A 22,903-nucleotide genomic window follows, 5' to 3' on the forward strand; every position below is an offset into this window, starting at 1 on the left:
ATTTACATATCTCCCTTTCAATAATAATAATAATTATTATTATTTTATTGAATATTGAATACTAAAACTACTGAATTACATCTAAGACTTATATTTAGTGACTTACGACTAATGATTATAACAGCTGTCTTAATGACATATATACTTACATATGTTGAAACTTACAACTAACATACTTCCAATTAAAAATAGATCGATAAATACTCTTTCTAATTTTACTAGCTCCAGAAGACGGAGGAAGTTCTGTAATATTAGGGTGTTTCATAATTAATTTAATAATCAAACCATATTTTAGACTTTTTTGTATAATTGTCTTCCGAAGATTTTCCACTGATAAAAATGAGTATTCAGAATATATCGGAACACGTGTTCATTCAGCTGCGCTTATCGTGATAAATATAGTGACGAAATGCGACTATATTAGAATTTTTATGAATACGTGTGCCAACATTCTCAAAACACATTTATGTTTTACTGCTTGTTAGGAAATCTGTCAATTCATCCGCTAAGGCGAAACTAATGCCAAATCACTATTTTGATTAATCTTTATAACGAATTGGTGTACATTATGAATACTAAAAAATACGCTTTAGATAATTTGAAGGTTTTCCTATCGCTTCTCTTGAGTAGAATACAAATAAATATATAAATTACTTAAAAAAATATAAATGCAAACTACTAAAAAAAATATTTTTTCAATAGAAATGTATGAACGCATAAAGGAAACAACTTTTAAAAAATACAGTATTATAGCTAAGATTATCTGTGACAGTTTCACTTGATTAGCTTTTTTGCTTTCTTATAAAATTATTTACAAAATAAATAAAAACCAGTTTTTTGCTTGAAATCGAACGTTTATTAACTCCGTTTGTCAAGCGATTTTAATGCCTATTACCTACGATATAAGGTATACCAAGAATAAACACATTTTTGGCTTGTAGCTTCCTCTTAAAGCCATTCGCAATATTTTATTCTCCGTGTACTGGATTAAAAATTTGTAGTACAATAATTAAAAAAATATTTCATAATTGTGAAAAAAAATATATTTTGTCATTTTTGTCACTTATTATACATTTGTCTTCTGTGATTTATCGGTACGTATTTCACATTTTATAATATTTGAATGAATAAGGTAGAATTGCTTTTACAAGAGAGCTTCTCATATAAACTGCCGGCCAAATTTATTTAATTTCCGTCTTGAATTTGGATGTTTTCACTTCCACCAATTATACTTTTGTCTGCAGCAATCTCTTAGGAAAGTCATGGCAATTATTCCTAATTTGGAGACTTCTGTTGTAGTCACTTCCCACCAACTGTTGACAGCAGACAACAATGAAATGCGAAGTGTTCGGACGGTACATAATAATATTTAAAATGACATGTCACCTACACGAATATGTTAAATAAAATGGTAATCAAATAATAGTCATCCTTCATCTAAGTAATAAAATGGTATTACGCCACAGAAGGTAAAACTATATGTTATTTTCGAAGGAAGCAAACATCATGTTTGGGTGTAACATAATATATATATATATATATATATATATATATATAGGTTTATGATACGGCACTTTGTACATCTTAGCGTCTGCAAATAACCGGAACTATTGGATCATTTCGACTTACTTGATCATTGAGCACTTACTTGATCATCGACAAATTGAGATTTAAATGCCATTTTAATCGTCTCGGCGAGACGAGATCAGTGGCATTTTCAACTCAATTTGATGTGACAAGTGCGATTTTCGTGAGCATTAGATATGCTCCTATATGCGATTTTATCTCAGATATTCAACCTGACTTTGTTAATTATTTCTATCGTATGTTAAACTAACTTCATTGATCTCAAAAAGCGACGTTGCCATCGTTATTTGTGTCAAACGCAGGTGTACAAATAATTTTCTAAAGTAATTAAATGTTTTAACAATTGTATGCAAAAATAGCCTCTAAAGTAATATTATTTAGAGCTTATTATCGTACGACATTGCGTATTGGTCTAAACAATATTCGAAAGGAACTATAAGGCTCAAGAATTGTATGCAAAATTAACCTCTAAAGTTATATTATTTAAAGCCCATTATTGAATGATGTTGTTTGCTAGCACAAGGCTGGTTTGTTTGTATTGGTCCATTTGAAGCTAGCTTCAGGTTAGTTTTCTGAAACACTTAATGACTTGTAACTGGCTAACAGATAATATTAAATATAACCGTTATTCAATGTTCGTATATCACGAATCAGTTGACAGGTTGATTTGTTTTTGCGTTTTATTAGCTTTATTACGAAGGAGATTTAATAAAATCTTTCAGCTTTGCGAAATGGATTTTAAATACGGTAAGCTATTACATATTTCTAAATAGGTAATAACCTTAATTGTAAAATATAGAATTAATATAATAAATATAATATTAACAATTTTAATCTATGCTTATCAAATGAGTACAGAATAATTACCGTATTTTATTATATAGGTCATGATTTTTTTCTTTCTTTTTTGAGAACCCAAGCAGTAAAATTATTTTGAATAATAGATATATATTATGTATTAACAAAATTCAAAAAAGCTAACCTAACAACTTGTGGTAAAAATGTCAAATCAAACTAAAGCCATATTCCTATACTAAAATATGCATTTAAAAGCATGTTTTGTTTTCAAACAGTTGTTTCTTAAAATAATTAAGTTAAAACGAAGTTTTACACGTCGGATAATCACCCATTAATTTGTTCATATTCAAATTAAACAAATTCCTTTGTGGAAATAAAATTTGCAAAAACAGAAAACTGCAGGTACATATATGTATGTTTCAATGTGTTTGTTCTTGATATTTTATAGATGTTCCAAGAACCAGTGATTTACGTACATCAATAAACAGTACTGACGACATGATCTCGTCTTCACCCTTTTCGCTAATTTCCAAAGGACAAAGTTTAATCATCAGCAATATGCAGAGCATACTGGGCGAAGAAATTAACCATGAAACTTCCTCAGATTCAGGTAATATTCACTGATAATAATCTGAAATATTACAGAGCTACCTTAGCTTATAGTAAATTGTTATAGGTAATATCAGAAATGCTGCTAATTAAATATTCCGTTGCAAATGCTTAATTAGTCTGTTGTTTTGTCATTATATTAGGTTAGGTTTCATATTTGTGCACATGACTTACTTACTACATTGAGATATTATTATTGGATAAATATATAATATATTTTTTATTTTTTATATATTCAATAATATTGTTATTGGGTTTATAAAAACAGTTTATTTTTAAACAAGTTCTGCTGTGTAATTATTATTACGCGTGACAGCTGTTTCGCCCTCTGAAGGCATTATCAGTTTGATAATGCCTTCGACAGTTTGATAATGCCTTCAGAGGGCGAAACAGCTGTCACGCGTAATAATAATTACACAGCAGAACTTGTTTAAAAATAAACTGTTTTTATAAACCCAATAACAATATTATTGAATATATAAAAAATAAAATGGAGTTCTACAAATTAAACTTAATAACAATAAATATATAATATATTATGCTTTATTTTAGAAACCAAAACTGAAGTAATGTTAGAAAGGAGTCCGCCGACGTCCGAAGATGATTCACTATACAAACCGAACAACGTTACTTCTTCGATAGAATCAGGTATCTACAGAAAACATGTTTAATACTCTTGAAACAATCAATACGTAACATATAATTTGATTATTATATGGTCAGAGGTGCGGCCCAGAAAGCCAAAGGTCCGGTGCGAGTCCCAGATGTGACCGTATCTTTTCTGTTTCAGATTTTAGATTGAGTGATGCTAATATTGTCTTCATTTAATTAAATAATTTAATTTAATTATAATTATTTTAAAAGCAATAATTATTCGCCTGAAACACTCATCCACATTGAAAAATCTCCTGATAAAAGATACTTTATTTATTTATTTATTTATTTAAACGCCCATAGGGCTTTTACAGATAATAATGTACATCTTTATTTATTTATATATTTTTTTAATTATACAGATCTTATATCTTATATGATAAATATATGTTATACAAAATAATATAAGAAAATATCCGAGTTAACAAAATATAGGTACAAATAATTGAGATTTACATAACGCCAACGGGACTCGAACCCGTGTCCCCTCGATTTCCGGTCGACAGCTCTGACCACTGAGCTATGGCGGCTTATCGCTTATCCGCGAAATAATTCAATATATACTAGTGTTTCATTCAACAATGACTGCTTTCTTATAATTTGAGGTTTTACTAATTAAGTTTAAAGAAAGCTAAATAATGTATTGTTACTTTTTAGATATGAAAATTTCCAACGCCGATGATGAGCAACATCATTTAGAGAAGCAGGAGGCAATCGAAGTGTCATCGACTACAACTCGAAGCACTATTTCTACTAGTAAATGAGCACGAGTGCATGACCGTAAAAACTCATGTCCATATTGTACTAAACTGGTAACGAACATACCTTCAATTTCAACCTTTGATTTAGCGTTTGACCCTGTGCATTTTGATGTTTTTATTAAAGCCGTACAAATAAATAGTGGTTACGATGAAATTACAGGTTCTGTAAAAATTCCTAGCATGCCTCAACGACTTTGTACAATCTTTTATAGCCGTACAAAGTCGTTGAGACATGCTAGGAATTTTTACAGAACCTGTAATTTCATCGTAACCACTATTTATTTGTACGGCTTTAATAAAAACATCAAAATGCACAGGGTCAAACGCTAAATCAAAGGTTGAAATTGAAGGTTTCTGTTCTTTAATAACTATATACACCTTGGCTAAATCCCTCATCTTCGATGTTATATGTGTATTCAAATGGTGTTCCGTGTGATTACTTAATAATAAAGACCCATATGAACATATTAATGGGTCAGACATTGCTATTTTTGCAATATTATCATTTTTAAATACATGAAATATTTGAGTTTCTTAGAGATTCTGAAATTTCAGAATTGTCTGGGCATAATAATATAGAAGATGATTTTAGTACTCTAACACGATTATGTGGATTTTTCTCAGGTAACGTACTTTTTGTACATTTTAAAGATAATTACCTCTGTTTCTAAAGGATGAGTTGAATTTGCATTTTCTGGCTGTTCTGAAGGATGAGTTGAATTTGCATTTATTGTAGTGTCTGTAAAAGTTGGTTTTCTAAATATTTCAAAAGTATGTTTATTATTATTCTTTCCAATTGTTAGATCTAAAAAAAATATTTTAGCTTTGATCTCATGTTCGACTGTGAAGCAGATTTTATTATTAACAGTGTTGGTCCAATTAATAAAGATATCTAATTGACGGTTGGTGCCTTTCCAACATATTCAGATATCGTCTACATATCTGACATAGTATATTATATATTTAGCTAAGGGAGACTTAAGAATAATATTTTCAATATGATCCATAAATATCTCCGCTAGAAGTGGGCTTAAAGGGGATCCCATGGGAAGTCCGTCCAATTGCTCAAAATATGTATCATTAAAAAGAAAATAATTTGTTTGTATGCAAATTTTTATGAGCTGGAATAACTCTTTTCTTATTATTGGGTTGACATTAGATTTTTCTAGGATATTTTCAATTATTTTAAGGCATTCTTTAATGGGGATGTTGTTAAATAAGGATTTTACTAAATAAGGAAAATTAATTAGTTGAAAATGAATGCAATTTTTTTTTTAAGTGTGATTTATTTCTCTATTTTGTTAAACTCTGATAATGTCAGTTTGGTATGACGTTTTCCATATTATTTTAAACTGAAATTATGTAAAAATCATTAATTAATTATTTTTTAAGTATGTTTTATTTCAATCGATTTTGCTATTATATATTTTGTTAATATCTGATAATGTCAGTTTGGTATGACGTTTTCCATATTATTTTAAACTGAAATTATGTAAAAATCATTACTTCATTATTTTTTAAGTATGTTTTGTTTCTCTCGATTTTGCTATTATATATTTTGTTAAACTCTGATAATGGCAGTTTTGTATAACGTATTGTATATTTTTTAAACTGCAATTATGTAAAAATCATTACTTAATTAGTTTTAAAGTTTGTTTTAGTTCTGTTGAATTTCCTAATGAAAGTTTTTAAAAATGTCTGAAAATAAATAAATTAAAATGTGAATTTTTTCAAATTTGTTTTTATTTTACCAAACAATGAATTTGTGCAAAATTTTATTAAAACACAAGACTTGTTCAATATGTGGCTAAGGTAGATTATACTACAGCTACTGCCGGGTACATTCCAGAGTGGAAGACGTGACTGGTAACCCCATGGGGAATGGCGACCATTCAGGAAAGTATCTTCTAATCTATTTACAATTTGGTACTGCCACCCCGGGAACCATTTATTGGATAACTACACCTCTGCCATAGGTCACCCCAAGTGGTTTGGTGACTGTGCCCGGGTTCATGGGGTGAGGTTTGCTCGGGTCTTGGCGGTGGATGTGTCCTCCAGCTACGTGGAAGGCCGGAGAGACAGGTTGAGGGAAACCTTTCAGGCAGAACTCTTTGGGAACATCGTCTTGCACCGCAGTGGGAGGGATGGATTCATACGTCCGTCACTCCTGGACCCACAGACCCCACCCACCCACCCCTTATCCTTCCTCTCCTTCCCTTCCTTTAAAATACCCTCCACACAGCATCTTCAAAGATGACATAGGCCTGAGGGAAAATATTTTCCTCAGGGCTTCCTGTGTGGAGCTATTGTTAAACAAACAAAAAAATGGCTCAGTAACATAACTAGTTCGAAGGTCGCGGGTTCGAACCCGGCGTGCGCAAATAAATTTTATTTGATTAATTTGTGTTATTTCACAATTAATTAATTAAAATAATATATAGTATATTTGCGGCACGTTCCAGAGTGGAAGATACTACCAGTATCGCCCTGGTGTAAGACCACCATTCAGAATTGAAACGTTGCTCCAAATGGGTTTAGCCGTGTTTAGTGACTAGATCTGAATAGCCAGGTACTTCCCCACCTTCCTCTTTCCCTTCCCCACTTACCCTCAGCCTCACAACATCCCCCAATTGGGGATGCCATATTCTCACTGGCTCCAGACGGGAGCAGTTGGGACTCTTGTGAGGTATTCACTATAAAACAATTCACTATAAAACAGTTCTGAATATTTCAATTAATTGAGGTTAATGAGGGCGTACTGTACAGGGCCCGCAAATACTTGAATAGTACACAACTGCTAACCCTGTACAAATCACAAGGGCGCCCCACGGTTGGATTTGGCAGCCACCTCTGGTGTGAAGCCCGAAAATACCTGAAAAAACCCTCGACTCTGTGCAGAAACGGGCGGTCTGTTTGATAGATTCTCCCATCTTAACAAACGGATTGCAATTTTTAGAGCATATGCTTGTTCTACCGGTATTTCTATGGAAGATGCTCCGAGGAACTAGCATCATTAATCCCTTCAGCACCGGAGCATAGTCGGGAAACACGCCAAATGCATGCCCAACATATGTACACGGTTAACATTAGTCGCATGAGAACGGGTCGTTTCTACGACTCGTTTCGGTGTTCAACGGCTCGGCTCTGGATCAAATTTCCGGCCTCTGTGTTTCCTCCCTCATATGACATGGGTCTCTTCAAGACACATGTTCACTCCTTCCTCTCCTCAAAAAGACCCTCCACACAGCATCTTCAAAGATGACATAGGCCCTGAGGGAAATTATTATCCTCAGGGCCTCTTGTGTGGAGTAAATGTAAAAAAAAAATCAAAGATTTATTCCACTAAAAAATAATAATAATATCTTTATTTAGGAAAGTTTACACATTACAACTATACATACATATTATGGTGTACATTGATTTGTAACTTTTATATTTAAGGTTATAAAATTAACAAAAATGAAGAACTATTAATACAAAATATGTATTAATAGTTATTATTATACACCAGCACAAATATTGTGTACAAAAATCGTTTTCTGAAAATCATATAATAGGTATTTTATAATAAAAGGAAAGAAAACAACTCAAATAAATCAGATTTTATAAAATATACTTCCAATAATACTGTAAACACAATACTAATATTATTGAACTTTGGTATTTTAATTGTAAATCAATCTACATTTTCAAATAATAAACTAATGCTATTAAAAAGATAGAATATCTTATAAAAGCCTGTTCTACAAAACTAATTTTAAAATAATTAATTCAACTGTAAACGTAATATAAATAAGTTTTGATTGTATAACTTTACTTTTAAATAAACCCGCAATTTTAAATATTCGCGCCAAACGTTCCAATGCATTACGTATTTTCGAATATTCAACCAACAAATAAATCTGTTCAAGTCCGTCCAAACAGAAGCTCGACAGAAGGACAAAAGATTTGGCAACATTGCATATCAAGTAAGTGCTTTCATAAAAAAGATCAACATGCGTTCATGATTTAATGATGAAAATTTTGTGAGCATATGCATAAAATAGCTGTATATATAATAGCTGACCACATTTTAAATTTATTTCACAAAAAAACATGTTGCCACGTAATTTACAGCGTTATATATCACATGTGAAAGGATGATCAAGAAAGGTGGTTTACTCAAAGATGTTCCAATAAGTGTTGTCCGATATAAATATATATATATATATATATATATATATATATATATATATATATATATATATATTGAATGAAAAAACACACTTTGTATTACACCACTTTTTATTTGAATTAATAATGACAGCCAATCGGTTTCGCTTATCTCAAGCTTCGTCAGGGCTTATTATATTAACTAAAGATAATTTCATACAGAGACCTATATATAAGACAATAAAACAACGCGTGAAAGAGATACAAATAGAAAAAAAACGCACCTTATTGGTGACAGAAAGAGATAGAAATAGAGTAATAGAGAGAGACAAGAATATTAGATAGAATGGAATAAAGCAGAGGTTCCCAAACTTTTTAACTTAATAATTTTAGCTAAATATGTCTTTTCCGTAGACCCCCTGCCTGCCGAATATTAAATTTTCCTAAAACTATTAACATGCATTGTGCAGACAGGGGCGCCCTTCTGAGGTATTACACCAAATGAAAATGGAGCAGGATAAGCAACGGGAATTTCTTTCTGTAGCTAGCCCTACAGTACTGCCCCTTAAGTTCTTTGTTAGCGCTTATTCCGATCAGTTATTCTTGTCATATGATATCCGATTCTTCAACATTCCATTTCCACAGTCAAAATGTCCTCAAACTTAGTTTTGAAGTCTGTGTGAAGTACATCTAAATGTTGAACGTCATTATTACCCTGGATGTTTTTCAAAAACATGTTGGGGAACTAGGAAAATTCGCGGCTTCTAATGTGCAATATTTTGGTTCAATATATTAATTCTGACGAGAAAAGGAACGTAGACTCTATCTCAATAAACAACTTTACGATATATAAACATACAAATATCAAATAAGTAACTTCTCAGTCTATTATTACGTAAACTGTGTTATTTGTGTTAGGTGTATTGTGTCATTTACGGAACTCCTAAATATTGAATTGAGGTAAATGGGGGTCCGCTCGTATGTACCCCCATTTGAATCTTGTGGACCCCCAAATTTTTTTCTCGCTGACATAGACCCCCAGCAAGCCGATATCGACCCCTGGAGGTCCATATAGACCACTTTGGGAACCTCTGGAATAGAGGGAGACAAAATATTATAGGATGGGTAGGTAAGGGATGGGAGTAAACATTTTCCGCGGAGGTTAACGGAATAAATTCAAAATGGGACTATTAGTTAAATTTATGTGATTATTAAAAACGAAACCCGGTTGGCTGTCATTATTAATTCAAATAAAAAGTGTGTTTTTTTTATTTAATATAAAAATATGTGTGTGGTACAATAGAGTCAGGTATTTGACTCCGTCAGTCTATCGCGAAACAAATATATTATAGTAGTATAAAAGCCCATGTATTAGTTCTTCCGTTCAAATCCCAGCTCGCAATTTGTTAACACGCATCCGTAAGCTGTGTTCTCGGCTACCAATAAACTAAATATTCAATCTCGGAGTATCATTGTAGGAATAATCTCAGAACCTTAATAAAATATAATAATAATATTTAAACCAAACCGATGGAAGTGGGTTTGGACGTGTTCATGTGCCATAACATAATTAATTTCCCATCATTCTCTGTCTCATCTCCTTCCCCTCCCTACTACCCTCAGCCTCACAACATATTAGTATATATCTGCTGACCCTGTACAAGTTTCAAATGCGCCCTGCTGTTAAATTCAGCAGCCACCTCTTGTCTGGAACCCCATAAAATTTGAGTGCTGTGTTTGATAGATTCCCTTATCAAACGGATTGCAATCTTTACAGCACAGGCATCAGGTAGGAATGCTGTACTTGTTGTACCGGTATTACAATGGAAGATACTCCGAGGAATTTGCGTCATTGATCCATTCAGCGCCGCTGCATAGTCGGGAAATACTCAAAATATTTGTACACGGTTGACATTTGTCGCATGAGAACGGGTCGTTTTTACGACCGGTAATTTTTTTTCGTGTTAATTGTTATCGTTTTTTTAATAATAGCGCGCTCCCTCTAACATTCATGTTAACATATCTTCCTTTCAAACCATCTTTGAACGCTTACTATAGGGCCTTAAATTACTTCTTGTAATGGATAAAGCGGTTAAGATTATACACTGTTAGTGCAAAGAGATAAGAAATCAGATAATACGAGTATATATAAAGTTTGCGTTTCGATAACACAGCAATTCATAATGCGATGTGGGCGTGTTTCGAGTTCCAAAAGTCTGACTTCACTCAAATTTCAAATACAGAAATTCGTTTCATCATCATTATGAAATTTTCATTTCGATCAAATGTAATGTATCGACATTACATGTGGATGTGTATCGTGTATCGACACGATATCAGGCAGTGTAAGAGAGACAGAGTACATTCTAAATGCTGTGCACAATCTACCATCAAACCTCTACTAAAAGCCCAAAAAATGGTAATACGTGTCATTAACAAGCGACCAACAAGATACCCCTCCACTCGACTCCTCATAGAGTAAAAGGCCTTAAACATACGACAACTCCACCTAAAATTTTCCTACATACATTTCCTGTCCAAATATAAAAACAAAACTCTCTTACAACACAACAGCGCCCTTGAGGTGATTTTGCACAAAAACGGCGCTATACAAGTCATCCAATTATTATTATTGTGATTTATTAACTACACCACCAGAACAATAACAAACAGTCACTACAAAGTACCTTCACTGCATACCACGTCAGCTCAAAGACAATTTTTCTTCCTAGCTCCTAAAATCTTTAACCTTATCCCTGAAAATCTAAAAACCGTGAGTCAAACCCATTCCTTTAAAAAACAAATTACGAAATGGATTCTTACACACGGAATACATTACAACTACAATACCCATTCATTCTACACTCTATCAATTTAATCACCTTTCAGACAAAACATATTATATCTTTATTCCCTAACTTAGCGGTATAGTATGTACATAATTAATTAGTGTGATCTATTTACTAATAATTTCTCAAAATTTTCAACTTCTTATAATTCTCTTCTTGCAACCCAAACTAGCTATACGCTATACATCATTTATCTTATTTTTCTTTTTTATATTATAGTAATGTATAGATTCTATAGCCGCAAACTGTAAAATTCACCCGTTATAACACAGGGTTATCCCTAGCATGGAGGGTGAAATATCACAAAATACCACATGTACTCTCTAAATCATGTCTCAATAAAATAAATGAACTAGAACCAAAAGGTATTAATTAGTCAGTGGCTATTATAGTTTCCATTGAAATTTATTTGGAAAGCATTTATATTCTAATGTCGATACACGATGTCAGGCAGTGTAAGAGAGACAGAGTGAATGCTAAATAAGCTAGAGCCAAAATGTATTAATTATGGCGACGATGGTTTTCATTAAAATTTACTTGGAAGGTATTTCTAGTGTGGATTATATTTTTCATTGGGTAATTATTACGTTATTAGCTATTAAACAAATGTTACCTTAAGCGATCCTCAAAGTAAACAATTAATCGTTATCTTCAAGTCTTAATCAGGTAATTAGATACTTTGTCTATGATTTCATACATTTTGTTTCTCTAACTGTAAATTCTAAGGATGGGTTTTTTTACAGAATTTGAACAATTCATCAAATTTCAAAGCTGATTTTCAAATTATTTATATTTTTATTCTGGGTTTTTACAGATGTTCTCACTTACTTGAGAATTATCCAGTCACAAAAACTCAGTTAAGTTACAGGCAAAAAACTACAATTGCATAAAAATTACATACTGTAACATACAGGTAAAAATGCAATTAAATACAGGTTACGTATAATTAAAAAAACCAAACAAATAACAATATAAAATTTCTCTCATTCAAAATTTAGGCGTATTAAATCTGTCAAAGAATTTATATATAAAAATGCAAAAATCAGTCATTTTAAATACATGTAAGATTACGAAAGATTTTTTAAATATTTATATTGAGGGATCAGTAGGAATTATAGGTCCAATTAGAAGTTCTACCAAGCCGAACCCTCTGATATGAAAATATCTGGAGTTGGTGAATTATTTTCCCATTTGATCTCTGGTGATTTAACGTGTTGTTCTTGTATTACTTTGTATTCATTATGCTTATATAATGCACTTGCATAGTGTGGATTGACTAGATGATCATTTGTGGAAAAGTGTGTGGAAGGGTTTAGTTTTTCCTGTGGGGAAGATTAAGTCGGAAGAAACATAAGCTCTAATAAAATGACAAATAATACTAGCACAAGAGACACGAGAGTTTTAGTGATACATAATATAATTATCTTAACATATTATTTAGCAGTAGCAGAACATTTTTTTTTAATCTGTGTAGATTATCGACGAAAATATCTACGAGTACTTCAGCACACTCAATCTTATTATACAGTCGAAGTTCTATGAAGGTTCTATTCAAGTTTTGTTATTATATCATTTTTGACCAGTTGTTTTACTTAATGTGGAAATGTTGTATATTACGTTTTAAATTTAAAATATTGATAAAAACTTATATTATGTTTATTACTGATATTGAACCTGTTTTTCATATTCAATATTTCGAATTTCGCGTGTATTTTTAAATTCTCTATTTGAATTGGAATTGGGTTCATTTCGGCTTTCAAGATTTGCAATCATTAGTCTTGGAAGCCGAAATGAACCCACTTCCCGACATCTGATTGAGCTGAAACTCGGCTGATAGACTCGTTATCGAGAACAATGAATTTTTTTCAACTTTTGGTGGCTATCACGTACACACACGCGGACATATAAGTATAATTTTAAAATGGGTATTCCAGCAATTATGTTGAACTACAACACTCTGTAAAATTATATGAATATGCTCAAATTGTCAGACAGAAGAATTTTAACTGACATGGTATTTCTATATAAAATTCTAAATGATTTAGTTGTTAGTCCGGTATTGCTGGAATTGATAAGCTTTCGGATTCCACAACGTAATATTTATAAGTCAGGATTTATTTCAGTGCAGAAATTCTGGGACTAACTACCATATGTATTCCTCTTTGCCCAGAACACTAATGGAAGGAAACAATTATACCAAGTCAGTGGACATCTTCAATTTATGTGTAAACAAATATAAAATGTTGTTAATGAAGCAATTCAGTTATGTACAATAAATAATGTATATTACTTAATGTAAAAGCCCCAAAAAGGGCGTTAATAAATAAATAAATAAAATTTCTCCGAAATTGGATGTCGTTACAGCAGTTAACATACGAGATAAATGTCAGTCGTACTCGATCGGAATTTGGCGAGGTCTGTAGACTTGTCTACTCCAGTTCCTGGGTAGGAAGGTTCAATCCTCTGTATTATTATAGTCAGTGGCTGAGTGGGCATCGCGTTTGGGTCCCACCCAGACGTGATGTGTTCAATTCCTCGGCTGGCCAAGTCCTCCATTACAATACATTTTCCGCTTACTCTGGTGGTAGTAGGAGAATTTTAAATATTCTCAGGTTATTCGGAACTTGGGAATGATTTTTATGATTTGTGTACGGCAAGAGCAAAAGCAAATGACAGCTAGATTTTTGCTAGTGTTGCCATTTCTAGACGATTTGGAAGGCTAGAAAATGGAAAACTTTATTCCCCGACCCCTGAAACATTTTGGTCTTGTTAGAGTTTTTTTCTAGTACAGTGATGACGTATAAATATTTTGTTATACTGGTCACGTATTTTACAATAAAAGTTCGTTGTGCTATTCCGGTACTGTACTTGGTATATTGTATTTTACTCGCTGCTTCTGAGAATGCTGACTGTCAACTGTCACTGAATGTTGACACGCAAAACCACAATCCGGTGATGTTTCGCAAAACGGCACTAAAGTTATGAGACTGAACTTTCTGGATATAAATATTTTTTATTTGAATTAGTCGGTTATAGTCCCAACTGCTTCCAACTGTCCAGAGCCATCGTAATTATTAAAAAAAGTAACCTTGCCTTAACTATTGTGTAAATTTAATGAAATATTATATTTGTAATTTAATTTTACCTTCATTAATTAAAAAAATATATTTTTTTATTTTATATTTCATTATATTTATGGAGCAACATTATTATTTTAAAAATATATAATAAACTGAAAAATAAATTTATTTATTTTTGGGGTACTATGCCGTGTTCCTCCTTCTTTAGCCGACATAAAAACACACTTCACTACATTTTTTACACATCTGCCAAGATGATGGACTCTGTAATGCTGTCCGAAACTTTCGGAGATTAAAGGGGTGACAGATTACGCTATAAGTTCAAAGCGTTTTATAAAACTTCATACAGCTCGACATACAATCCCATTTAGACCTGTCACACCTAAGAAGATGATGTGCTATAAGTGTGGGCGTGACGACGATACGCTGTGATCTGCTAGCCAGGCTACATTTGAAAATTATTCGACTCCCTTTCCCACCTACGGCAGGAGAAGGAGTCAGAACAATTTACGGAGCGTCGTAATTACGCGGCTGTCATCTGTGAAGGTGACATACAAAGAAATGATATTACGCGGCAGCCCCCCAATTAATCTGACCCTCTCTCCTGGGGAAGATTATAGCGTAGTGTGTCACCCCAACATACAATACGTATGCCGCGCTTATATGCGCCCATAATATAACGTAATGTGTCTAAGGCTTTAAATTTTTTAACAAACGAACCTTTTTATTTATATAGATAATGCTTTATACAACAAACAACAGTGGAAAACAGATTTTTGGGTTGGTACTGGTTAGGTTAGGTTAGTTTAGGTTAGGTTGGGTTAGGTTAGGTTAGGTTAGGTTAGGTCATGTTAGGTTAGGATAGGTTCAGTTAGGTTAGGTTAGGTTAGGTTCACCCAGAATGTGATATAATGAACTTCTTTAATGATAATAACTAGCAGTGGATATGTCAGCATGTATGTCTATATTTGCAAATTTGTTGTTGTACAATCTGAAGGTCCAATTCATTTTGATTGGAATTGGTGTTGGTTTATCTCAGTGATTCCCAAAGTGGTCTATATCGACCCCCAGGGGTCTATGACAACCTGCAAGGGGTCTACGTCAGCGAAAAAAAAATTGGGGGTCCATGAAATGAAAATGGGGGTCCACGATAGTGGATCTCAATATACACTGATAGTACCTATTTACTTACACTTGACCGACACTAAAGGTGAATCAATATTTCATGTTTTGAAGGATTACTTCATTGAAAAAGCAATCCCTTTATCAAATATAATGTCAGTAGCTACAGATGGAGCACCTGCCATGGTTGGACGTTATCGTGGATTTATAAGCTATTTAAAACAAAATGTGCCAGAGGTTTTAGCAATACATTGTGTCATCCATCGACAACATTTAGTTGCTAAAAATTTGAGTGTTAGATTTCATGAATCTCTTCAATTAGTCATTGATGCAGTAAACCGAATACGAAGCAACCCGTTGAATACGCGGTTATTTGCGCAGTTGTGTGAAGAAAATGACGAACACTTTCATCAATTACTCCTTCACACTGAAGTACGCTGGCTGTCGAAAGGCTTATGTTTGACAAGATTTTTTGCACTTTTTGAGACTATTTTGGAATTTCTGGATACTAAAGATAAAATTTTAAAAGATAATTTAATGAAGTGGAAAACAAACATCGCCTATTTAACAGATTTGTTTACAAAATTTAATATGGTTAATTTGCAGTTACAAGGCGACATTCTAAATTTGATTAAAACAAAGTCCATCTTATCAGCGTTTCTTGTCAGAGTTAAACTAATGAATCAAAATATTGGACGGGGCGAATTTTCCCAGTTCCCCAATTTGTCACATACAAACTGCCAGGAAGACGACGTTTCATCCTACGTTCAACATTTAAATGCCCTCTATTCAGATTTTGAAACTAGGTTTGAGGATGTTTTGACTATGGTAATACCACCGTGGATAATTAACCCATATGGTGACATAGAAGAAACGAATGTCATAAAACAAGAGGAACTGACTGAAATAAGTACAAACGAAGAACTTAAGGTTCAGTTTAAGCACGGATATCAGCACTTCTGGCTGCAAAAAAACATACCCGTTACTTATCCCGTATTATGGAATATAGCGAGGAAATTTTTAATTTCCTCTCCATCGTCATATCTAGTGGAACGGGGGTTCAGCGCCGTTACCAATCTCCTAACGAAAAAAAGAAACAGACTGGACATCATTAGCCGAGGAGACTTAAGATTAAACCTTATAAAATTGACGCCAAATGTTGATAATTTATTATTAAAGCATCAGGTTCATCCTTCCCACTAAAAACATTTACTTATTGCTTAGTTTATTTTATGTTACGTTTATTTTATATAACACATACAAAATTTTATTTTGAGTAGTTTTAATTTAAATTCAATTAATAAATGTATAAAACTGAACATGTGTTTTTACTTTAAGTTTTTAACTCTAAACTTCACTACAGTTAGAAATTTACAAAAATTCAATATCAGGTAAGTAGGGGGTCTACCAAAAACAGAAAAACACGGCAAGGGGTCTACGACACAAAAAAGTTTGGGAACCTCTGGTTTATCTGAAAAACGCCGAGTACGCGTTTGTCTTAATCACCGTAATATATTCGATGATGTTTATTTATTTCAATCACAGTCGCGTACGTTTGCAGTCCCACCTACTAAGTGTACCTGTGTTATACGAGTATACGTGCGTGTCGTCAGATTTACGAGACATGTTCTTCGAGCACCGAGTAGATACTGGACGGTGACCACACCTCCCTGTTCCGGTGACTCAGTTATGCTAATATTGGTTAAGGTCACCAGTTCCACCAGGTGCCAGAGTTGGCCTGATGTTTGCTATTAATTATTATTATTCGGTAGAGTTGTGTATACTTTCAGTAACGCCCTGGTGAAAGACTACTAAACAAAATCAAAAAGTTACTTAAAATTGAAATAGCTTGGTATATCTGAATAGCTAGATACTTTCCCACATTCCACTTCCTCATCTCCTTCCCCCCCCAACGTACCCTAATTGGAGATACCATAGTTTCACTGGCTCACGACTGTTGGGACTCATTGTTTTAACCTAGCGGCTAGATTCTAGCCCTACCTTTAAGTAAACATTGATACTTATTACTTATTGTTATCTAAAAGATAGCAAATACCTCTAAGAAAACAATCAATGTTATCAAACCAACATCGTGTAAAGTAACAACCTAACCAAGCCTGACCAAAAATCTCTGAAAAGTTTGTGGTAAAAATCTTAGAAAAGTTAGTGGTAAAAATCTTTGAAAAGTTAGTTGTAAAAATCTTTGAAAAGTTTGTGGTAAAAATCTTGGAAAAGATTGTGGTAAAAAACCTTCAAAAAGTGACTGGTACAAATCTTTGAAAAGTTAGTGGTAAAAATCTTTGAAAAGTTAGTGGTAAAAATCTTTGAAGAGTTAGTGGTAAATATCTTTGAAAAGTTAGTGGTAAAAATCTTTGAAAAGTTAGTGTTGTAAATCTTTGAAAAGTTAGTGGTAAAAATCTTTGAAGAGTTAGTGGTAAATATCTTTGAAAAGTTAGTGGTAAAAATCTTTGAAAAGTTAGTGTTGTAAATCTTTGAAAAGTTAGTGGTAAAAATCTTTGAAAAGTTAGTGGTAAAAATCTTTGAAGAGTTAGTGGTAAAAATCTTTGAAAAGTTAGTGGTAATAAGCCTTCGAAAAGTTTGTGGTAAAAATCTTGGAAAAGCTTGTGGTAAAACTCTTGGAAAAGTTTGTGGTAAAAAACCTTAGAAAAGTTTGTGGTAAAAATCTTGGAAAAGTTTGTGGTAAAAAACCTTCAAAAAGTTAGTGGTAAAAATCTTTGAAAAGTTAGTGGTAAAAATCTTTGAAGAGTTAGTGGTAAATATCTTTGAAAAGTTAGTGGTAAAAATCTTTGAAGAGTTAGTGGTAAATATCTTTGAAAAGTTAGTGGTAAAAATCTTTGAAAAGTTAGTGTTATAAATCTTTGAAAAATTAGTGGTAAAAATCTTTGAAACGTTAGTGGTAAAAATCTTTGAAGAGTTAGTGGTAAAAATCTTTGAAAAGTTAGTGGTAATAAGCCTTCGAAAAGTTTGTGGTAAAAATCTTGGAAAAGCTTGTGGTAAAACTCTTGGAAAAGTTTGTGGTAAAAAACCTTAGAAAAGTATGTGGTAAAAATCTTTGAAAAGTTTGTGGTAAAAATCTTGGAAAAGTATGTGGTAAAAATCTTGGAAAAGTTTGTGGTAAAAACCTTTGAGAAGTTAGTGGTAAAAATCTTTGAAGATTTAGTGGTAAAAATCTTTGAAAAGTTTGGGGTGCTCCGATTACCTACATCTCAATACGCACAAATTATTATTTAAATAACACTTCGTTTCAACTTAATTACTACAATAAATAACTGTCTTCGTCGGAAGAGATGGTAAAAGATGCATATTTTTTCAATCAATGTCCAAAAATCCCGTGTTTTGACCATAGAGATACGTCATGTTGATCTTGTTAGATTGATTTGACGTTTGCCGAAAGGAACTGCGTCCATCTAAACACAAAAATTATAAAAATAAAAAAAACTTTGAATCTACAGGGTTTTCAAATAAGAGGTGTTATTTTGAATAGCCCGCTATTTCGGTAGATGTTACTTTTGAAGCTGTCATTTTTTGACATTTGACAAGTAAAAACTACGCCATTAATAAAAATGGAATGATACGCGCTTCAACAACGCATTGAAATTATTAAAATTCACTTGAGTGAATCAAATGCAAATCATCTTGAGTGATGAGGCCGATTTCCACCTCGGTGGCTTCGTCAACTAGCAAAACTGTCGCATCTGGGGCTCAGAAAACCCAAGAGTTATTGTTGAAAAACCTCCCTATACTCAACGTGTGACTGTTTGGTGCGGTTTATGGTCCGGCGGAGTCATTGGACCTCACTTTTTCGAAAATAGGGCTGGAGCAACAGTTACGGTGAATGGATTGCGCTATCGAGAGATGATTAATGTTTTTTTATGGCCGGAATTGAATGGTATTGATCTGGACAACGTTTACTTTAAAAAAAACGGCGCTACGTGCCACACAAGCAACGAAACCATTGATCTTTTACGATTGAATATAAAAAAAATACCTCTTATTGGAAAACCCTGTATTTTACTATTTTGTGCATGTGTTTTCCATCTCCCCGACATAAACGGATGTTTCGTGTGCTAATTTAGTTAAAACGAAGTGTTATTTAGTAAGTACGTTATTTCGTATCATTAATTGTCTCAATATCGCTGATTTGAGCTTCAGTTTGTTTGTAAAAGTCCTCTATCAGCCATGGTTGAGCTTTAGGGGCCGTAAATCAGTCCCAATAAAGCCGTGCTTACATAGGTCAGTTAACTGTGTTCAAGTTCATAATTCAAGTCCACTTGATTCAGAAACCGGCTGGAAGGGTGGACAAGTCAATAATGTGACGTCACCGATCACCAAATAGAAGGGCGGTTCAGATGTTAGTGATATAATTATTTAATTGACTATTATTTAATTTTAACAGCTATACAGGGTGTCCGGGGGTAAATTGCATAAATTTTGGAAGGTGGTACATGATGGTAGAAGTAAAAAAGATACATGACTTTTCCGAAATTCCGTTGTTTTTTTTTCACAAAAAATATTTTTCCTTAAGGCGATGCCATACGTAGTAATGCAAAATCATGTGTTTTTGGTTTTAAAATTTGGTCGCCTAAAAATGTTTCAGATGCTTTAATAATGATTACATCTTAGCCTTTGAAATAATCGAGTACTTTTTAGATAAGTCTTTTTATAAGCCCAGAAAAAAATAATGTAAAGGCCTTTGAAAACTGCTTTAAAGTTCAAAATCTCCTACTTACGAACCCATTTTTGGTTATGATTTTATTGTATAATGTGGCAAATTGAGTTATTTTTAAAATGATCGAAAAAAAATATTCATGCCTGAACATCCACAAAATAAAATAAAAGGCACTTTTTGGCCATGTTTTTTTCTTGCATAAATCAAAACAGGCGGATGGTGTTAAGCGGGGATTTAAACCTTATCGCCATCTGCGCAAGGGTTGTTATTGATAGCGGCTCAATTTAAAATATTACACGACGTAGTGCATCGCCTTAAAAGAGAATTATTTTCTTTGTACAAATTATTCAACTTTTGTACCTAAAAACTGGTTTTAAAAAGTATTTTTTTACTTGTACTAACATGAAGAATCACCCTCTGAAGTTTGTACCCCGGCACCATGTATAATCTAATATTTACACTTTTAGCTTGATATATTTATCTATCTTCTATATATATAACGTGTGTGTTTTGTATTTAATACTTAATTTTAAACAAAATCTTTTTCGTTTTGCTGAGGATTGAACCTTCCTCCCTAGGAATTTGTGTCGACAACTCTATCAACCTTGCAAAATACCGATCGGGTAGGACCGACATTTTATTCGTATATTAACTGCTATAATATCACCCGATTTCAGATTTTCTTTTGACATGTGCACCGATTCATTGTTACGCGGATGACAGTACAGTTCATGATAGCTTTTTGTTTGACAAGCCCCCAAAGGGCACACAAACTCCAACGGCTCGGAGGGCTTTGAAGCAGAGAATGGACGGTTATCTCGAGAGTATTTCCTCCTGGGGTAAAAATAATCTCGTCGAATTTAATGTTTCAAAGACCCAATCCTGTCTGATTACGTCTAAAAGGGATCCAAATGAAAATCTAGTCTCCTTCAACGGAAGCAATCTTCCGAACAGGCCTTCCATTGATATGCTTGGTGTAACTATAAGTGACCAGCTCAGGTACGGGGGCTCCATCGAAGCCAGAGTAAAGTTGGCCTTTCAGAAGCTGGGCGTACTGTACAGGGCCCGCAGATACTTTAATAGTACACAACTGCTCACCCTGTACAAATCGCAAGTGCGCCCTACTGTCGAATTTGGCAGCCATCTCTGGTCTGGAGCCCCAAAATACCTGAAAAAAACCCTTCACTCTGTGCAGAAACGGGCGGTCCGTTTGATAGATTGCCCAATCTTAACAAACGGACTGCAATCTTTAGAGCACAGGCGTCAGGTAGGTATGCTGTCCTTGTTCTATCGGTATTACAATGGAAGATGCTCTGAGGAACTAGCGTCATTGATCCCTTCGGCACCGGTGCGTAGTCGGGATACACGCCAAACGCGCGCCCAACATTTGTACACAGTTGACACTTGTCACATGAGAACGGGTCGCTTCTACGATTCGTTCTTAAGTTCAACAGCTCGGCTGTGGAACGAACTGCCGGCCTCTGTGTTTCCTCCCTCCTACAACATGGGACTCTTCAAGACCCATGTTCACTCCTTCCTCTCCAAAAAAAGACCCTCCACACAGCATCCCCAAAGATGACATAGGCCCCGAGGGAAATTATTTTCTTCAGGGCCTCCTGTGTGGAGTAAATATAAAAAAAAAAAAAAAAGAGAAATGCGTAAAAAGATGATGTGTTATAAGTGTGGGCGTGGCGACGATATGCGCTGTGATCTGCTAGCCAGGCTATATTTAAAAATTATGCGACGCCCTCCTACCTACGGAACCAACAGAAATGGTCAGAACAATTGACGGAGCGCCGAAATTACGCGACTGTCATCTGCAAAAGTGACAGATCTCATACAAATAAATGATATTCCGCCTCAGTTCCCAAATTGATCTGACCCCCTCTCCTGAGTAATATAATAGCGTTGTGTGTCACCCCAACATATAATACGTATATGCCACACCCAAATGATGTTAGCATAATATAGTGTAATGTGTCTAAGGCTTTTATCAAAATCAAAAATCATAATATTACTGATGTAAGTTTTAGTGCAATCGGTCACTGCTTTATTCAGATGTAGATAATTTGTAGTTAGTTATCTACAATTTTCTTTGTTCATTACCACTTTTTTTCAGTTCGTATTATATGCTTTATAACCAAAGATATTAGAAGAACGAGATGTGCTATGAGCAGTTCGTACTGAGTGGAATTGTTTTGCCGAGTGTCGCCGGTTTTGTTCACCAATACTACTACACACCTTCGCTTGCGCTAAGGTATCCGCACTAATGCATAGAACAGATTTCTGTGCGTACACGTCCCGATACCGTTCAAAGTACCCTAATTAGGTAGTACTCCGGCTACGGTCCGGCGGCCAACATAGCATATCTCGTTCTTCTAATATCTTTGTTTATAACTGTGTTATCATTGGATTATTAGTCTGTAAACACATGTAATCAATATAATTATATATATATTATAAAAGTAAGTGTACAATGTGCGTCCTGCTAAAACTCAGAAACGAGTCCCGGTATGATCAAGGCAGTTATATGGTGTGGTAGCCCTCTATCCCCATTCATGAAGAAGTTTCCCGTTTTTACCTGAAGGGCGTGCTTTTGAA

General features: G+C 33.8%; 1 protein-coding gene across 1 annotated transcript; it reads left to right on the top strand.

Annotated features, from left to right (window-relative positions):
- The first annotated feature begins 2,237 nt into the window (after positions 1-2,237).
- LOC149414900 (uncharacterized) lies at positions 2,238-4,500 on the top strand. Its single transcript, XM_089643488.1, has 4 exons — positions 2,238-2,334; positions 2,834-2,995; positions 3,547-3,642; positions 4,306-4,500. The coding sequence occupies exons 1-4, from the start codon at positions 2,319-2,321 to the stop codon at positions 4,410-4,412; spliced, it is 381 nt and encodes a 126-aa protein (XP_089499614.1). The 5' UTR covers positions 2,238-2,318; the 3' UTR covers positions 4,413-4,500.
- The last annotated feature ends 18,403 nt before the right edge of the window (positions 4,501-22,903 follow it).

Source organism: Hesperophylax consimilis, chromosome 19 (genome assembly GCF_061612785.1).
Source record: "Hesperophylax consimilis isolate HC1 chromosome 19, BYU_Hcon_1.0, whole genome shotgun sequence".
In the NCBI taxonomy this organism is placed as follows: domain Eukaryota; kingdom Metazoa; phylum Arthropoda; class Insecta; order Trichoptera; family Limnephilidae; genus Hesperophylax; species Hesperophylax consimilis.